The 20694-nt window shown below is 39.1% G+C and overlaps 1 protein-coding gene across 2 annotated transcripts in view; it reads left to right on the top strand.

Moving 5' to 3' along the window:
• Nucleotides 1–20170, top strand: part of LOC135459653 (interleukin-6 receptor subunit beta-like) — a 32794-nt gene extending 12624 nt beyond the window's left edge. For both annotated transcript variants that reach the window (XM_064735884.1, XM_064735883.1), the window contains 10 exons: nt 153–294; nt 456–538; nt 1615–1825; nt 3891–4049; nt 5099–5221; nt 5791–5943; nt 8690–8833; nt 11858–11954; nt 13910–13973; nt 17983–20170. In XM_064735884.1, coding sequence (XP_064591954.1) covers nt 153–294; nt 456–538; nt 1615–1825; nt 3891–4049; nt 5099–5221; nt 5791–5943; nt 8690–8833; nt 11858–11954; nt 13910–13973; nt 17983–18459 — 1653 coding nt within the window. In that variant the 3' untranslated portion in view covers nt 18460–20170. The remainder of the gene's footprint in view (nt 1–152; nt 295–455; nt 539–1614; nt 1826–3890; nt 4050–5098; nt 5222–5790; nt 5944–8689; nt 8834–11857; nt 11955–13909; nt 13974–17982) is intronic.
• Nucleotides 20171–20694: the final 524 nt, after the last annotated feature.

Genomic DNA, 20694 nt, shown 5'->3' with positions numbered 1-20694 from the left:
AAGAATGAAAATAGCTTGACTAAAATGTGCAATAATTCCTATTTGATGACAGGAACCTCTACTTTCAGTTGAGTCAGAAGGCTGGTCTTAGGCTGAGAAGATAATTCATATAAGATAATGTTTTATTGTTATTACATAATTTTTTTTTTTAGGTGCCTGTAGGAAGTAATGTTTCCAACGTCACCATTTCAAATTTAAATGCTATGTCTTCATACATTGTTCAGCTCAGATGCATAACCAAGGATGATCTCAAATGTGTTTGCATTTGGGGCAAGGAGATTTTGGTCCCTCACAGTAAGTGAAATATAGTTTCATCCTACTGGTTGTTAGTATGAATGTAAAGGCTTTTCCAAATTTTGTGTCATATGGAATAGGATATTCAGACACTCTTGAAAATACGAACATCAGAATTATTCATTTGAGTGCATGTCTCCATCTTTTTCCATGTTTACCAGAACTCATGAACAAGCCAAGAATATCATATAATGTAACTACACAAGTCTCTCCAGGAAGAAGAAGTGTTCTCTTGAAGTGGGAGGTAAGGTTCACTTCCAGTCTGGATACCTTCTGTTATGTATATGCTATTTACTTCTTGCATTGCAGTGAAAAACAGACTTTCCCATTGTATCGAGTCTACATTTGATAGGCAAAAGGCATTGGATATTGTATACTTGCTGCAGAATTCATTGCATCTGTATGCTGATGATTGAGGAGCTAGAAACTAACAGGGAAAAATTATATCAATTTATATTCTTGAAAAATTACTAAAACTTCCCTTCTTTTCCAGGGAAAAAAACATGCTTTTATTTTAAGAGCTTCCATCTTCATCTGAAATTCCTCACAAGATAGGTGTACCTGCCTTTTAAAATAGTAAATGTCTTCCTGTCTATCTTACTCCAAAAGTATCCAGTTATTTCATTAAGATAACCCAGCCTCACAGCTTCATGGTATCTACACACTATTAATTTTGTGCCAGAAATAACAGACAATCTTGATGTTAGAAATAATCCTTGAAGTATTCACAGGCTTTCATGTATTAACTTTCTGTCTATATTGCAGTAATTTCCATTTCTGTGCACATATTTTCCAATCCCTTATTAAGATTAGTACAGTAAAATCATGAGTGAACCACCACCAAGAATTGCTACCAATGGACATTTAACACATTCCAAATTTGCAGCATAATTGCTAGCATTTGTCTTTAAAGATACTACATACCTAATCAAGCCCTAGAAGATGAGGATATCCAGAGGCATAAATCTAAATTAAACACCTCTCATTAACTTTCAAGTTCCTGAAAATGAGGGATATGTTCCACTGAAATGTAGAGAATGTTACAGCTGCTTCACTGCTGTTATTACTAATTGCATACACATAACTAGGATCTCAGTTAAGGAAAATTCTTAATCATGTACTTAACCCCTCTCAATTTAAGCATGCTCTTAATTTTAAGGAAATGCTTTGCTTTATTGATTCCTAATGACCTAATTAAAACAGTATGATTTTATCCCCATCATTAAAGGCTACATTTTGTTTATAAAATTAAATTCCTCTTGATTTTCTGCACAGGACATAACAGTATTTATAGAACAATAATGTTTTTCCTCTTGCTAGGTAGCACAAAGTGAGAACATCCTTGGATATTTTGTTAATGTGGAAAGAATACCCAACAGTTGCAGCCAACCACCACATCACATCTCTCTCAAAGACAGAAAAATTCTTGTTAATGTCTCCATGGCTTACTACAGACTTAATATTTCTGCCTATAATGAAGCAGGAGAATCTCCACGAGCTATCTACATTGTTCCAGAATTCCCTGTAACAGGTATTTACCTTATTCACCATAGTGGTGGGGAAGTTTCATGACCAATCTCTAAGGATACGTTTTCACGGACTTTGGGATAGGCGAAAATGTTATCTTGAATATATATTAAGCTAATATTTTTACATACTAGGAGTCAGAATTGTTTCTTAAGATACTTCAGTAGAAGTTAACAGACTAGCAATTTAATATTCAATTTAGCACTTTGTTGGTCAAGCTAGAGAAAATACCATGTGTTGGATCTACTTAGGAAAATGGTGGATTTTACTTGGAAAAATGTATTATGGATTGTCCTCACTATCAAGTAGGTGCCAGTGGTTTAAAACGTTCACAGAACTATGTGCAAGTCTAAGTTCTTTAGCTAAATAACTATTAAGAGACCTGCTACTGTCCTTTATTTCAGTATTACTCTAACAGGCACATAGGAAAAGAATAGATAGGATGTACATGTCACATTGGGATGTACATGTCACATTCTAATGAAGATGTAAGCTTTTATGAGGCCTTAATAGACAGTCTTTTCATTTAAAGAATAAAACTTACTGTATAATGTCTTCCTTATAATATAAACTAATTTCATGTAATTTCAGATTTTTTAAATTCAGCTATAGCATTCACAATACAGAAGTGTGCAAGTACCCTTATTGATCTTCTGATAGCTGCAAATGACTGCTTATCCAGAATTTTCTAACACTCTCCTCATACTGTTCTCCTTTTCCTTGCAAAGAGGTAACAACTTGATTTTGCCCTTACATTTCAGTCCCTTAGCTCTCTTCTGATAAAATACATCCTACCAGTTTGAGCCACCTTGTGACTGACAATTAGTTGTCAAGTGAACCTCTGAGCCTGTATTTCATGGCACTCTCCAGATGCCTGTTCTGTTTGCATGTTAGTGCAGCTTCTCTGTATCTATCACTAATTACTGAGAGGATACTTGCATTAAGTGCATTCTTAAGATAAATTCCTTCTCGGCATACCCAACATTTTGTCAGCTAGTACAGTAATTTTCTTTACAGAATAACAGAATCAACTATTTTGGAAAAGACCTCTGAAATCATTGAGTCCAACTTAGAGCCTAAAATTACCCTGTTGACTCTACTATGGCACTAAAGTGACACATCATCCACTCTTCCCTTAAACATCTCCAGGGACAGTGACTCTACCACGACCCTGCACAGCCCATTCCAGCGCCCAAACTCTCTTTCTGTGAAGAAATTCCTTCTAATGTTGAGCCTATACCTCTCCCGGCACAGCTTAAGACTGTCTCTTGTCCCATGGCTCATTGTTTGGGAGAAGAGATTGACCCTGCTGGATCCTCCTTTCAGACAGCTGTAGAGAGTCATAAGGTCACCCCTGAGCCTCCTTTTCTCCAGGATAAACAATCCCAGCCATCTCAGACAGCCCTAGCTCCATCAGACAACCACAGCTCCCTCACAATTAATGAAATTTGCCTTTCTTGTATTTGTTTCCAGACAGGAGACAGAATGGAGAATGTTTATGTCTCTCACTTCTTACCTCAAAATGGCAGGTTGCCCTTTTCCCTCCTTAGTGTCAGTCAGAAGGTCCTTCCTAGTTTTGTAGCCTGTCTTTAAAAATGTCAAAATCTTCAAGATCCTTTCAGAAAATTCAAAACATATGAAATATGAAATCATTTAGCTATGATCTATCATTAGCCCCTTCTCCTCCACCCGTGCTCAGGCAAGCACTGTCTCAGAGTTACTCCATGTGTAGCAGCTGCTAGGGGCTCACAGGTTATTTAGCAGCACCTGACATCTTTCTCCTGAGCCTTGGAACAACCACTTAATTTCAAGCAATCAGAAATCAGGAAAACTCTCGTACAGCAATCCACACTGTAATTCCCAGCTACCACTGTAAAGTAGTAAATGCTAAGTTTCTTCTGTTGAAATACTATTGTAAACCTTACTGTGATAAGTGAGTCATTTGCTATGTTGCTATACTTGCTTAGTGAATAATCTTTAAAAAACAGAGCAAAAGGGAGAAAGAAAAAACAATAGGGGAGAAAACTGCTTTCCTGTTTATTGACCTTTAATTGTGTATTTGTTCACAGACTTGCCTGGTCAAATCCATGTCAAAAGCCAGGGAACAAATGCGGTTGTCACATGGACTCCAGAATACAAACCAAAATGTTTTGTGGTTGACTGGGGCACTAGTAAAGAGAATATGCACATGAAAATAATAACTACGGCTACTGGAAATTTCACATTAGGTAACAGCAACCACCACATCTCCTATGGAATTACCTTTTCATTTCTTGGTTATTTTTGGTTGGGCAGAGTAGAATTTTTGTTCTGTTTGTAAGGGCAAACTGAAGATTCATCCAGATAAGTACAGCTCTTAATGATTGTCCAGTACTAAGTCATCAGTTAATGCCTAGCAACATTAGGGCAGATAAAAAGAAGTATTAATTAGTGTTCTTCTGGATACTGTTGGGCAAGAAATACAGCTAGGCTACTGGTACAATGTCTCTCCTTGCCCACATTCCAGACAGACCTATACATTACTGGCTTTAAAAAAAAGCTTTCATCTTCTACCTAGGTAAGCTTATCTTTCAATATAAACTGCTCTGTTACAGACTCCCTAAGGTTAATTTCTGGTTTTATACCAGTGTCTATACTTGTCAAAGCCTAAATTCTCAACTCCAGTATTCTGCTTACCATGCTACACATGACGGGCTTCAGTCAGGGATTTCTATATGGAACAAACATTGAAAATGTTGATTGAAATCACGTAGGTAACTCTTGCAAAGGCCATTCAGCGCTGTTTTTTATGTGCAATGGAGAACATTTAGCTTCAGAGTTCTACAAAGTCTTCTAGAGAGCACTGTTTACCTTTGTCCTTCTGCAATATCAGCACTGTCACATTACATCTAGGTTTCTTCTTTGGGTTTATGCATTCTAGCTGAGTGGGAAATACCTATCCTGAAATAAGATAACTACAGCCATTTTAGTTCCTAATTTCTCCTTCAGCAGCTAAAGTCTCCTGTAGGGAAACTATAAACACAGCTGTGATCTTCTAAAAGAAAACCCAAGTTTTGTCTGTTCTGGCTTTGAAATAGTTTACATAAAGCACCTAGAGGCACTGAAGAAGGATGTACATATTTTGTACTCAGTGGAAAGTGCTATACTCTTATGCTATGCTTTGAGTCTCAGAAAGCAAGAAATATACAGAAAATCTATGAAGCTGTTGATTTTCCTCTTATTCTTTGTAATTTATAACTTTTCAGTAGACCTTGACATATCTTTATTTGTTTTCCAGACAATTTTCAGCCATATAAGTTGTACAAAATAATGGTACATGCATCTGATGTGTGTCAGTGTGAAAGTTTCATAAAACATGAAAAGACTTTTGGAGTGACTCACTTTTACTTCATTGAAGGAGGTATTCTTCCCCTTTGTGTAACCCCACCCCTCCATATTTCTTCTTGTTTCCTATTTGTAGCAGTAAAAAAAAGACTACACAAGATTTCTTTTCCAAATGACTGAACAACTTTCTCCAGATAGCATTGCCTTTATTCTTAGCAGTCATGTCCTGGCAGTGAACAACCTGAATGCTGTTCCTTACTGACACATCCACAGAAATATTTTTATTATGTGTGACATTACCAAAAATAACAGAAAGATGGTCTCAGACCCATGTGGCTCAAATACCATTTCAATCAGATTTTCCAATCCCAATTTCATAGTGTCTCATATTGCAAGTTGAAATGAAAGTTGTTGCTGTTGGAGTAAAATATTCATAATGAGAGAGTCACAATTTCTACCTACTTTGGTATTGTTTAAGGTGAGAGGTTTTTACTATCTGGCACTTTGCGTTTCTCGTGCACCCTTTACATTGCATTTATAGCGTCTAGAATTTGACAAGAACTCTCTTGGAAACAGCTGGGATTCAGTCTCGTATGTCCATTGCACAGGTATTGATGCAGAACTCAAATATCTGGATTTTTTCAGTTCCTAGGACTGGTCCAGCTAATGTGACAATTCTGAATATCACAAAGCATTCTGCACTTGTGAAGTGGACTGAAATACCTGCAGAAGACCGTCTGGGCTTTCTCCAGGGATACAGGATCAGTTACACAGATTCATCAACGAAAAAGTCTCCAGGTAAGTCACCACTGCCAGAACGAAGCAGCAGCTCAGGGTCATGAAAGAAGAGCTTCATTCAGACCATGTAGTCTACTGAGTTATTTATGATTTCTGTGCAAATTGAGTGCTCTGCTCTCAAAGGTCAGTTCCTGGTTAGACTCTTAATGCTCTAGATGCTCCCATGAACACTTAGAATTTTCTAATTTTTATCTCAAATTAAATATTGCTATTTCCATAAAAATTACATTTCTGAGACTACAGCAGAATTTTCTAGGAGCGCCTAAAGGAAGACACACATTTTCACTATTACGATTTCAGTCACAAACAAATATTATGTTATGTAAGCAAATGACTTATGTTTCATAGCACTTCATCCAAGCTTGATTCAGAGCCTTTTTGTAAGATGCAAGACATTTCATATTTCATTTTTCAACTCAATTAGCAGTTTGCATTTCTTATGTTTCTAAATACACCATTACAAATTTAATTTTGGAAACATTTTATTAAATTGGTAGTTTTTATTACTGAGTTTGGATAACCTTAGAGATCTTTTCCAACCTTAACAAACTACAAATGACGAAACTTCTGCAAATAGAAATAAATTAATAGCTGTGAATTCAGACCACTTGAGTTTTCAATTTTAAAAAATCCCCATATTCTTTTGATAAACATTTTCTTTCTGGTCTAGAGTGGAAAGTCTCTTTGCCATAAGTAATTATACATTAACTTTGTACGTACTGGATTTCAAATAAAATTGAAGACATTCTAGGGAAGACAAATATCAAGTAAGACCTGACAAAGGGAGATAATAAAAGTTCTATAATGCATGTTGACCTATGCCTTTAGAGAATCATAAAAGGTCTTCTGGAGATTCTATTCCACTTCAAATACCTATCTGAAATCACAAGAGCAGGCAGAATGGGAACATCCAGGGCTGAACTTAATTTTTTTTTCTCTATCTTAACCAGTTAAGACAGCAGTGACATGGCATCCAAGAGCCATTTTTTTCCAGGCAGGAAGCATAATTTTACTGGAGAATTTGGGGGAAGGAAGTCCATAGGCTACAGCATCACATCCCCTTCTGTGAAGATTTTAAATCCACAGTGGCAAACTTGAGGAGTAATTTCTGTCCCAAAGGCATCCTTACAACATGGCAGCTTGTACATTATTCTGGCCAAGGGAAAAGTCACTGCACTATCAGAAAAGGCAGGTTTAGCTGAAAGCTCCACAAAGCAGGTAAAGCAGAAAGCACAGCCCTGTTTCTGTACTGAATGATGAGTAATAGCGCTGGCATAAATCAAGTTAAACCACTACTAACAACTGGATTGAGAGTAAAGTATGTGAAGAGGGCTAGTCCTAATGTTAACTCTTACATTCAGCATAAGAACAACTGTTCAGCATCTTAGATGTATTTTCCTCTCATGAAGTATAAGCAGCTTTCTGTGTTCATCACCTGAGATGGTTTGACCCTGGCTGGATGCCAGAGCCACTGGAAGCCAGAGCCACTCTGGCTCTGCAGGTGGACAGGGGAGAGAAAATGTAACAAAACATTCACGGGTTGAGATAATGACTAGGAGAGATCACACATTACCACATGAGCAAAACAAACTTGACTTGGGGAAATTAATGGAATTTATTGCTGACGAAATTCAGAGTAGGATAACGATAAGTAAAACTAATCTTTAAAACACCTTTCTCCACCACTCCCTCCTTCCTACCTCCAGCTCTTCCCCACCAGGGAGACACAGAGAGAGTTACAGTCAGTTCATCACAGATTGTTTCTGCCATTGCTCAGGGAAAAGAGTCCTTCTCCTGCTCTGGCATGGATTGCCTTCCATGGGAGACAGCTCTCCCATGAACTTCTCCAGCATGAGTACAGCCCATGGGTTACCATTCTTCACTAACTGCTCCAGCATCCACATTATTTACTTCCTACAGGATTAAGTCCTTCAGGCACAGCCTGCTCCAGTGTGGGTCCCCCACAGGGTCATGACTCCTACCAGGACCTGCTCCAGCATGGGCTCCTCTCTCCATGGGTCTGGAGGTCCCTGTCAGGACCCTGCTCCAGCCCAGGCCTCCCACAGGGTCACAGCCTTGTCTCAGACATCCACCTGCTCTGGCCTGGGTCCCCTCCAGGGGCTGCACATGGATCTCTGCATCCCCTGGGGCCTCCATGGCTGCAGGGCCGCAGCTGCCTCACCACGGTCCCACCACGGCTGCAGGGGAAGCTCAGCTCTGGTGCCTGGAGCACCTCCTGCCTCTCCTTCACCAGCCTTGGTGTCTGCAGGGCTGTGCTCTCACATACTGTCACTCTGCTCTTCTCTGGCTGCAATTACATTTGCAGAGTAACGTTTTTTTCCTTCTTAGATCTGTTATCACAGAGCCATTTCTAATGGGCTCAGCCCTGGCCAGGGGCACCTCCATCCTGGGCCAGCTGGGATTGGCTCTGCTGGACATGGGAAGCTTCTGGCAACTTCTCACAAAAGCCACTCCTGCAGCACCCCTGCCACCAAAACTTGGCCATGCAAACCCAATACAGCCTTGGAGTGTCAAAAGCTCATGCTTTTAACCGCTGGATTTAAAATGTACATAAATATTTTGGGGAACTCTTGTATCCATCCAAAGAGCATCTGTACAGTCTGGTTTGCTCCAGATGAGGATCAGGGCACTGAAATTTTGCTGTTTGCCCAGTCAGCTGCACTGATACCTGCTCAGCCATGAGAGCTCATCTAATCATCTCCTCCTAAAACCTTTTGTGTTTCAGCTGTTACTCTCAACGCTTCTATCACAAGTTACCATCTTACCGGACTGAAGGAAAAGACCACCTATCGTGTGCAGATTTCAGGATTCACTAGTGCTGGAGAAGGACCTCAGACTCTTTCACAGCCTTTCAGCACTCCAAAATATGGTACTGTGGAACCCCTTTGCATCTTCATTATCCAGCATGAATCTTTGCTTTATGTCCTCTCAATAATAAACCTCACAAGGTTTATTAGTCAATCCTCAGTTACTGAGAACAAACACAAAAAATTGGTCCTCTGCAAGATAAACTTTGTATCACAGAAAAAAGTATTTAATTATCTGTATATTACCTGTATTTTATTACCTAATATACAGGGAACTTAGCTAGGGTTCTTCATCTCTGAAACTTTTTCTGACATTTTGTCCTAGCTATGTGCACATATATTGACAATTACTCTTTATTGACAATTACTCTTTAGATTTCATCAGATGAAATTTCTGCCTGTGACTAGTAATGTTCAGTCATCTGCTTTTGGCAAAATCCTGAGTAGTCATGTAAAATTGGCTTCCTGAGCCATTAACTGCAAAAATAAAAGATTAAGTACCTTTCAATTGCTCCTAGTGTGGGTGAACACTAACTAAAATATCTTTTGCTTTCTGATAATTTAAGTACATTCTAAGTAACAAGTCCTTTAGGTCACTGACAAAAGTTTACTGTTCTCAGAAGTGCCTGGATAGGCTAAGACCAATACAGTGACATTTAAAAAGTCTAAAAATCTTCAAATCATATAAGGTTGGCTAAACTTAGTCTTTCAAACATTTTTAACACCTCCTCAGTTAAACTAAAACTAACGCTGCAACAGACTTTTTTTGTTTGACCACAGCTTCCCTTAATGGAGATTTCTAAATAGAAAAATAAAAGAACATGCTAAGATGGTATCAGGAACCTGTGATATTCAGAAACAGAAGTATGCAAATGGTTTCTCCCCAGAGTAGCTTTTTTGCGTTAAGTGAAAGAGATATAAAACCATACAAATAAATAGTCAAAAATGTAAAGAGATAAAAAGAAAGAAATTTAAAATCTTCCTTGAAATCAACAGGATTTGCACCCCTCCTCCCCCCACTGAAAACTTCCTCCTGTCAACACAAAATATTAAAGCCTCTCCCTAGAGCTTTCTTCAAGACTCTATTTCATTCAGCCTACCAAGTATGTATTTGAAAAGTATTCAATTTTTCAGTGAAGTAACAAAAATGCAGAGTGAAATTAACACAACATTTTAAAAAATCAAGTAACTACACTGAATTTAAATATTACATTTACTATTTTTGCTCTTCCCAAACATTTCACAGGTTTCATCCATTAGAAGTATCTCAGGTTTCTTTGCTATAAAGAACAAATTTAAGCAACAGAGCAGTTTGCAGCTTTCCAAATTAGTTTTGAACATTAGATAGCTGTTTGGTAAAAAAAAAAAAAAAGGACTATTGTTGGGGGATGGGTAGGAAAAGAAAAAGCAAGTGGCTTTTTTTTTTTTTTTGCAAATATGGTTTGTCAATATCAGTAACACAATCATGAACTGGCCACACTATACAAGAACTATTTTTAAACTTTTGCTGTCTCCTATAACGAAGGAGACATCAAAAATCTATAACAAAGACATCTACACTGACTCCCTCTTAACATCACAGTCAGCTTTGGTTCTTGTGTTAGCCTGAGCACTTTATCAACATTCATTAACCTCTCAAACACTTTCTCCTCTGTAGGTAGGTGGGATCTTGATAGAAAATATCTCAAGCAAGTATTAAGAGGCAATATGAGACATAGGTTTGCTTCAAGGCTTGACAAATGACTGATTACAGATAAAGTGGTCTTAATGATCTTAAAAGTTAAAGCATGGACAATATCTAAATACACAAGCTGTGTTATTGCTATCAGGACCAGGCATGACCTCTCAAAACAACCCTAAAACAAAATAAAGCCCAATCAAATAAAAACCCCACAAACAAACAAGCAAAATCCCCAGAAAACAAAAACGAAAACCAACCAACAAAAAAACCCCAAACACTACCAGTAAATCCTGAAATCAATAAAAAGCTACTTTCATTTAAATAGTTTCTTATAATGTTAGATGTGCATGAGGGTCCTGACCTGTTAAAAAAGTTAGAGCTCACACAACAGCACGGGGAGGAAATAAACCACTTGGCAGGTGGAGATGGACAAAGAACCATCTGAAATTCAGCAAGGGCAAGTGCAGGGTCCTGCACCTGGGGAGGAACAACCCCAGGCACCAGCACAGGCTGGGGCTGCCCTGCTGGAGAGCAGCTCTGTGGAGAAGGACCTGGGGGTCCTGGTGGGCAAGAAGCTCTCCATGAGCCAGCAGTGTGTCCTGGTGGCCAAGAAGGCCAATGGTAACCTGGGGGCATTGGGAAGAGCATTGCCAGCAGGTGGAGGGACGTGATCCAGCCCCTGTACTCAGCCCTGCTGAGGCCTCACCTGGAGTGCTGTGTCCAGTTCTGGGCTCCTCAGGACAGCAGAGACATGGAGCTCCTGGAGTGGGTCCAGTGGAGAGCTGCAAAGGTGTTTAGGGAGCTGGAGCACCTTACTAGCGAGGAAAGGCAGGGAGAGCTGAGCCTTTTTACCATGGAGAAGAGGCAACAGAGAGGGGACCTCAGCAATATATACAAATACGCTAAGGGCAAGTGTCAGGAAAATGGGGCCAGACCCTTTTCTGGGGTGCCCAATGACACAAAAAGAGGCAATGAACATAAACTGAGACACAGGAATTTCTACCTGAACATGATGAACTTCTTTACTGTGAGGGTGATATTGACCAGAGAGGCTGCGGAGTCTTCTTACATACCGATACTCAAAACCTGCCTGGATGCAATCCTGCCTCACCTGCTTTAGGTGAACCTGCTAGTAGGGGATTAGAATAGATGAGCTTCAGAGATCCCTTCCAATCCCAACCATTCTGTGATTCTATGATACCTATATAGCTTAAAAATACAAACCTGAAAAGCCCACACTCCCCTGAGAATACCAGCTTTAGTTTTAACTAAATTTTACTTAAATTCCAGAACAATGTGTAAAGTTGGCTTTGACTTCTGTTTGAAATATTTCTCTCATGAAGTTAATAAGGTCTTTCTGTACTTAACGCCATAAATCTGATTCAAGCTTTCTGTTTCCCATCAGATAAAGGAGAACTTGAAGGTTTTGTGATTGGTCTTTGTTTCAGCATGGTACTCATTCTGGTTTTTGCGCCTCTCACTTGTTCTCTGGTGATTAAAAGGTAAGAACAGAATATTGGCTGGAGTTGCTAGCAGCACTCTTGTTTTGCTTAGCTCTGAGTTTCAATGACACCAGGCCTTTCTTGTCATTAAAGGCAACACAGCTCAAAAAATGCACAACACCAAAAGCACCACAGTAATCTCACAGTGAGAGCAATTACAAGCCACTATAAGCTAATTTAAATGGTAAAACAAATTTGTAAAAAATCTGTACTCTTTAGATTTTGGTTCCTTTACCTGACTAACTCCTGTCACAAACACTCTTAGAAAGAGACAGGACCATTTCTCACACTGGGACATATGCTATATACATACAGATAAAGCATGCATTTGATAAATTTTATCTAAGATGTTTCTTGTAAACACATTTGGATATTAAATTTATAAAGTATGCATATAAGCACATAATGACAAGGAACAATAAATGAGTGGGAACAAGAGAGAATAATAAGGGTGACTGTAAGTTCTGGCAATGGTCCTCTTATTTTATGAAAAATTGGTTTCTGCAATAATAAACTATTCACCCCCACATAATAATCTGAAGTACAATATCAGGAGCATACACTATGACTAGAAAGTTTGCATAGTAATGGGTTCCAATAATAATTTTCTGACAAACCTAATTGCATACAACCACTCATGTTACTATTTGGTGTCCTAGAACACTACCTTCCCTTTTACTCTTCTTCACAAAGCACCGGCCTCAGAAGCTGAAAGCACAACTGCTGAAGGACAGTTGGCACAACCTGTGGCTTGAGAGCCACACAGCATGACATAGCCTGCTTTAGCTTTTAACACTTGTCCTTGCCACTGGGAAACAGACTCTGCCTTTTCAGGTGGTATTCTAAGTTGCACTGTGTCTGATACAACAGTTCTGGCAGGAACTTCTGAGAGTAACCTAGTTTTGACCTAGAGTAAACTTCATTGTGTTCAGTATAAGACTACACCTCTTTGTCTGGGCTCAATAGGAAAGAAGAAAGGGGAAAAAAGTAAAACAAAACACAAAACAACCAGGCAGCACCCAGAAGCCCAGTGTGGCACTACAAAATAGTGCTTAAATTTGTATATTTGTAGTAATATTGAACATTTGAACTGAGATAAAGGGTCCCAGTGATAACCTTCGTCTCAATTGTCTTGATTTTTAAGAAAGGCATCACCAGCCAGCCAAACACCCATCTTCACAGGATCAGCAGGAGATTCAGTAACTTTACAGCCACAGTTTTCACCTCCAACCACAGCCTAAGCAGAGGCAAAGTACCCTAAAGCTAATGAAGTCTAGCTTTACTTTCAAAACAGGAAAATACTGAAACCAACACTAAGGCAGAGTGTTGGACTACTTAAAGTCTCAGCCTCTCTTACAGCTTTGTTGAGGCTTTTTTTATGGAGGTGGGATACTGTATGTGATAGCTCCCAGAAAGAGCCAAACTCAAAACAATCAGAAAAGAGCAGGAGTTGTGTTGTCTCCTTAGAGCTTCTTCCAGACTACCGGTGCCATTGCACAGGGGCTGAATGCAGAAGCATCTTGCTCTTTGTTTTCAGGGGAAAGGAAACTTTTAAATCAAAGCCCAGGAGCAAATACTTACTAAAACAAGCTTTGTTTTTTATATCCCAAAGACCTCAAGGAAGATGGAGGATTTGTGGAAATGATAACAAATTAGATGTATAGAAATATTAGATGTATAGATTAAAAGTACAGAAAGAGACAACATTGCCAGTACTTTCACAGCTCCTTTGTCATTAAATAAGGATGTTAATCATCATTAACTCAGTATTTCAGTATAGACAACCAAGTTTGTTCTTCAGCTTTTAATGAGCATTATGCTTAAATGTCTCTGTAGAACACCTTTTTTATGGTTACAAAAATGTCAATATGTTATGTATGAGCAATAACTAATTTAGATGCATAGGAAATGTCAGTCATCTAACCTGAAGTTAAATGGAAAGCACTTCTTTACAGGCTGAAAATATCATATTGGCACAGTGTACCCACCCCAGGAAACAGCACTGCACTCCAGGATATGGTGAGTACTCTTCTGACAGCATGAAAAAAATACACAGGGGAGATCTTCAATTAAGCTATAGTGCTAGTTATCTGTCCTTTGACACTTTACTCAAGAGAATGTCTAATATCAACTGCTTGGAAGCCAGAGTAATATTCAAAATATAGGATGGGGATAGTTTCTATTTAGGCATAGGCTGTATACACTTTAAAATTTAATAAAGGTCTCAGACTGTTTTTGAGTACATTGTAAAGCATTTTTAAAGACATGATCCTTAAAAGAACAAATCAAAGCTGAATGGAGGTAGATGGAGTCTAAAGAGAGAAATTCAGAGGTTTTTTGTCCATCTGGACCAAATTTCATGGGACAAGCCAATTAAACCTGAAGCATCTTCATTATTTTCCTTACCATAAAATGAAGTGCCATGAAGTCTAACCATTAAGTCAGTTTTCACCAACTCAAACTGATTATTAAGTACAAGTTGTTCAAATTACAAAGTAGTGGATTGTGGCCTAATTCCAGAGAAGTCTAATGAGAGAGGCCATGCAACATGGTGTTTTCTGAAGTCTGCTCCTCAGCTTGCCTCCAAAGCAATCCAGGGGTTCTGTCTGGCAGCTGGTGGCTGTCTGAGGAGCACCTACCTACCTATAGGCCCCAAGGTTCAGCAGCATGCTCACATCTTGCCCACAGCTTTCCCCTTTATTTTGCTAAGTATACCAGAATTTCAATACTAAATAAGCAGGAAAATCAGCTGTTAGGAAAAAATACAGCTATTAGAATCAACTGCTGGAGACCACATTATCCACTTTTGCCTATTAGTGGACTTATTTGTATCTTCACCTCCTTGCCTTCCCACACTTAGCAAGATTTCTGCTGCAGTTTTTGTGACATCTGCTACTAAAAGTCCTCCTTTTAGAACACATAAGTATATCTCGTAAGTCTCAGACCACCTATGATCGTGGTTTTGTATCAGGAATTCCTACTGCTTTCCTTTATAAATCTCTTTTTCTGGAAGACTTGAACTTGAGTTGGCACTTGACAATCTAGCAGTTCCTCTCACGAACTTTAACAAGCAGACTTCTATCTCATCAAATTTTGGGCATTGGCTAGGTAGGTATCTACTGTCCAGAACTGGGATACCGAGTGAACTAATCAGAAACAGTATTTCAGAAGACCCTGATAGTCTGCTGATAATCAGAAGTTTTGCTGAACATCAACATTGCTTCCTGCAACAGAGCAAGTAGGAATTTTCATATTCCAGATCAGGACTTTCTCACTTGCTTTCTTCCACCTAAATGCAGCCAAAGAAATGATGAGTTCAGAGCTAGTCATCAGATAGCCATTTTGCAATGAAGAAATGCAAGTGAAACATGCTGAGACTGCATGCTACAGAAAGGACAAGTAGGTTTTATGAACCACAGCGCCATTTTGACATAAAATGCATAAAAGCAAAATCTATAAATTAAAAATGCCTTTAACTTTTATTGCAGAAGCAAAGAAACTGTCAAAGAAAATGAAGTTTGTATTAACCATGCCTGGTAGAGAATATTGCAATGTTCATAACATGTTAGACAAAGAAATACCAGACACCAGATAATCGTTTGGAAGAAAGCAGAAAAAGCACTATGTCCGGAGACAGTACAGTAAACAGTTTAGCAGATACATTGTCTAGAATTAATTTGGTAATCTGAACAATTAATGAACTGTGGAGAAAAGTATTCCCCAAAAAGGTAAGGCAAAACAGGGGCAGGGAGCAAATCTTTCTATATTCTGTACATTCATTTGATTTCTAGTTGTTCCAAGACTGAACCACATCAGTTTAGTTGAGCAACTTAGCAACTCATGACAAAAAATACAAAAATAATCCAAAAAAGACAGCAAGACAACTTGTTGTCCAGTAATCCAGGGGATTACTTAACAAAATGTAAATCATACATCCCATGGTACAGAGCAGCAGGAGGAACTGAAGATATTCTCATTACAGAGATGAGGAAAATGAACTGTGGGGAACTAAAATGTCAGTCAGTCACCCAAACCAGTCTCCTGGTCTTCATATATAGCCAAAATTCTTCAAAGATGCTTCTTCTTCTTTATCTATTGCCTCTTTCAGACAGAATCCTAGCATTGCTATGTTGTTTAGAAAAGACCTCCATGATCATCAAGTCTAACCATTAACCAGTTCACCAATGATCCATGTCTCCAACTGACACAGGAAGACCTTTTCCAAACACTTTCAGGGATGGTGAATCCACCACATCCCTGGACAGCCTGACCACTCTTTTTGAGAAGAAATTCTTCCTAATATCCAATCTAAACCTTTTACTAGTACAACCTGAGGCCATTTCCTCTCATCCTGTCACTTGCTACCTAGGCAAAGAGACCAACCCCCACCTGGCTGCATGCTCCTTTCAGGCAGGGAGTGATAAGGTCCCCCTAGAGCCTCCTTTTTTCCAGACTGAACACCTCCAGCTCCCCATTGGACTTGTGCTCCACACCCTTCCACTGCTCTGTTGCCCTTCTCTGGACACACTCTAGCACCTCAAAGTCCTTCCTAAACTGAGAGCTCAGCACTGGACAGGATTCCAGCTGTGGCCTCACCAGTGCCCAGCACAGGGGGACAATCCCTGCACTAGCCCTGCTGGCCACAGCATTGCTGATCCAGGCCAGGATGCCATTGGCCTTCTTGGCCCCCTGGGCACTGCTGGCTCATGTCCAGCTGCTGTCACCAGCACCCCCAGCTCCTTTCCAGCCACTCTGCCCCAGCCTGTGGAGCTGCCTGGGGTTGTTGTGACCCAAGGGCAGGACCCAGCACTGGGCCTTGTTGAACCTCACACCATTGGCCTCAGCCATGATCCAGCCTGCCCAGATCCCTCTGCAGAGCCTTCCTGCCCTCCAGCAGATCAGCACTCCCACACAGCTTGGTGTCACCTGTGAACTGATTGAGGGTGCCCTCCATGAGATCACTGGTGAAGATGTTAAACAGGACTGGCCCCAGTACTGAGCCCTGGGGAACAGCACTGGTGGCTGAACACCAGCTGGATGTAACTCCACTCACACCACTCTCTGGGCCTGGCCATCCAGGCAGTTTTTTACCCAGTGAAGAGTGTAACTGCCTAAGCCAGAAGCAGCCCATTTATCCAGGAGAGCTCCGTGGGAAATGGTATCATGTGCTTTACCAAAGTCCAGGTAGACATAAAACCTATTTCAGATTTGGTAGCTTTGGAATTTGGGCTGCTCTTCATAAAAAAAAAAATACGATAATGAACATACATATCATACAGATCTTTATTTTAAAAAGGCAGAAGTTAACCATGTAGTGATGTCTACTTATCCCATTACGAGTGAAAAAGAGAGAGATTTTATTTGGTATTCCTGAGACTTCAAAGAACAAAATTCTCATTTCTTGGTCAGATCACAACTTGTAAGAAGAAAGAAAATAAAAAACAATGCACACTTACTTATTTCTTGCAAAAAAGCCCATTGTAAACAAGTTTAGAGCAGGTGGGGACAGGGAGGTAGGGGTGGAAGGAAAGAAGAATGTCCAATAGCTATAACAGCCTGCCCATAGTTTAAAAACCATTACGGCAAACACAGAATAATCTAGGAGGAAAATAAGGAAGCTTGGTTTTACCAACAGTTCTCCATTTAACCATCCAGAATTTGCAAAAAATTTATTACCCCAGGTATACTCAGATCACGGCATGGCATGAAGTTTAATAACAAACTGTTCATAGCAGCTGACAGCTTAATGTTTTCTGGCTGCTGTTCAAATTTCTGCCTTTTCACAGTAATATATTTGCTAAATTTTTTGAAAGCTGTGTTCTCAGAACAGCACATTATGAGGCTTATATTTTATCATCACTAATTTTGGTGTAAAGTAAACATAAAAGCAAGAAAAACTGATTAAAAACTATGGGACCAGAGATGATGGTCCTTTAAATTAGGTACTTTCAGTTATATTTCTAAAACCAAAGATGTGCTAAAATGGATTAATTAGCATGTTATTCTTTTTTCTTGCTTTCTCCCACAGACTAATTGGAAACGCGTTTCAGGAACACTGCTTCAGGCCCTGTCAGACAATGATACCACCAGCCTTTTTGTCATAGAGCATGAATCAAAGGTTCCTCTGACCCTAGATCTCTCCATAGATGCTGGAGAAGACAACAAGCATGACACCTGCCAGTCAGAAAAACCTAGCAATAGCATAGATATGAGTCCAAGGCATGAAGAAATCCCTGCAGAAGCAGTGACAAGTGAAGAAGACACCATTTTCACAGAAGTACCACTCTTGAGTGACTATGCCAGCATGGAGTTTAGTCAGAAAGCCCTGATGGGTCTGGCAATGAGCACACCTGAAAGAACTGCTCATCCTCGTCTGAAAATGGAACTAAGCAGTAAGCCAGCACAAACTGTGCAGAAGGTTTTGTTTGCTTCCCAGGACTACCTCAAACAAAGCCAGGTGGTACTTCTGCCATCTGGACCAAATTTCATGGGACAAGCCAATTAAACCTGAAGCATCTTCATTATTTTCCTTACCATAAAATGAAGTTCCAAATCTTGTTGTACTTCAGTGGAGCCACTAGGACCATATGGGACAGTGAGCTTGTGACAATAGTTATCTCCACTATAGTAACTTTCCTTGGTGAAATAGATTGATTGTATTATAAGATTAGCTATTTCAACACAGTCATCCAGTGGAAAAGTTCATCTTCACACGCCAAAACCTTTAGGGACTTACATGAAAAATCTTTCAGTAAAGTACCTCTTGCTTGATATTTTGTTCCAGGGCATTCAGGAGCCATTCAAGGTTTCCACTCTAAGCACAATGTCATTGTAGACATCAGAAAAATTCTCTACTCCCTTTGACCAGCTTCAGATCTGATTTTCAGATCCAGTAAGTTCTTCACCAAAAAAAAATTACAGCAAAAGTGTCCACCGCTTCAAAGATCTCCAGTTGGTCAAAGCTGGTCACAGAAATTAGTGCAAATCTTTCAAATTAGGAATCTGAAGTTTGCTTATTGATCCATGAAAAACACCATTAGTGCTTTACATTCCAGAACTTTACACCTTTATTCATTGTAGATAAATAGTGCTGTGTAAGTGAAGATGATAATAAGTTTCATTAACAGTACTGGAATTGTTACTTGTATGAAATTAAGGCTATTTCCTCCTACAATTGCCCACACATTCAGAAAAACCCATCCAAAATTTGTGATGAGGTGTAATTGCAGATATATTTTCACACTGCAATGACAATAACTGTTAAACAGACTTCAGGAGCTGAACATGGATTTCAAGTACCCATACCTCCCAAGATTGCCTGGAAGAGGAGTCACTAGAATACAGGGGATAAAAGGGTCTTCCTCAATATGCTGTCTATGCAACTCCATCATGTATCTCCACAATGCAAGGAGTCTCAACCATTTTCAGGCTTACAAGAGTTTCTCAGTCATGAAATCTCCAACCATTAATGGTCTGCACTTATTGTAGAAGACCCAGTTTATTGTTGTTGTCTCAAGTTTAAGGAGTATTTTATTAAAATTGCTTTGTGGAGAAAGAAATTGATCAACTATATCATAAGCACCAGAGAATCCATAGATGGATATTTTAAAAAATTTTCTCATTAAAAGTGAAGGATGATTGGCATTCACGCAAATATTTCCACTCATATCAGGCAGCATGAATGATAGAATTATAGAATAGCCATGCTCACAAAAACTCAGAGAAATTCCATATCCCCACTTCATTGATTCAGTGAGAATCCAAAACAAAACCTAGTTTATTAATTTTCCTTATTTATATTCACTGTCTCTTTGTCTGTTAAGACTACCAGGAACAAACCTGTATTTCACTGTGGGTTATGCACTGTATTTTTTCTTAGCACTTAAAATTCCTTCTTGTCCCACAAACCAATGTGCACTTATAGCTGTTAAATCTTGCAATTGAAACAAGGGGTAAGAGAAGCACACCCTAGAGACTGCACAACTTTGGACAGCCCTTTAAATATCTTTCTTCTTTTTCTGAACTTTAATCTGGTGACTTTGCCTAATTGAATTTAAGAGAATGCAAATGATCCTGCTGTTAGTGGAGCTATTTTTACTGATAATATCAAGTAGTGCTATTGAAATGCTGTTACAGACAATGAAGTCCTGATATATAATCTTTATCAAGTAGTCATAATTTGCCCTTTTCCAGAATAAAATAATTATCCATGCTGATTACTTACAGTATTTCTTTCATTTCTGGCCAAAGAAACTTATTTTTCTGGTGCATACCTTCAATAGTTTTACTCATCCCTGTAAACACCAAATTCTTCTTTTTGTACTCTGGATCTAACAAACCAATACGTATTATTCTGTTATGGATAAAATATGTATAAAGTAAGCAAGTAGAACCAAACTAAAGCCTTGTAAGCAGTTCCAGTACATGAAACATGAAACTCAAGAGACAGATTGGGCTTTTAACCTGGTGATTATCAACTCCACTCTACTAGCCATTGTCTGACATCTTATTACAGACAATTCATATAGCAGAACAGGAGAGTTCCACCCATGGATATTAAACAAAAGGTATAGATGCATTCTACTTTCAGTTATAAAGTTCAAAATATATGTAATTCTTAATTGATCTCATTAGAGCAATATTTGCACAATGGCCATAAACAGTACATTTGGGAGAATAAGAGATACATATAAAATCCTGGTGTGGAGATTGGAAACAAATTCAAAACCCATCTCATTAT

Source organism: Zonotrichia leucophrys, chromosome Z (assembly GCF_028769735.1).
Source record: "Zonotrichia leucophrys gambelii isolate GWCS_2022_RI chromosome Z, RI_Zleu_2.0, whole genome shotgun sequence".
In the NCBI taxonomy this organism is placed as follows: Eukaryota; Metazoa; Chordata; class Aves; order Passeriformes; family Passerellidae; genus Zonotrichia; species Zonotrichia leucophrys.
Note: the sequence above shows the minus strand (reverse complement) of the source record. Positions and strands in the feature narration are given on the sequence as shown.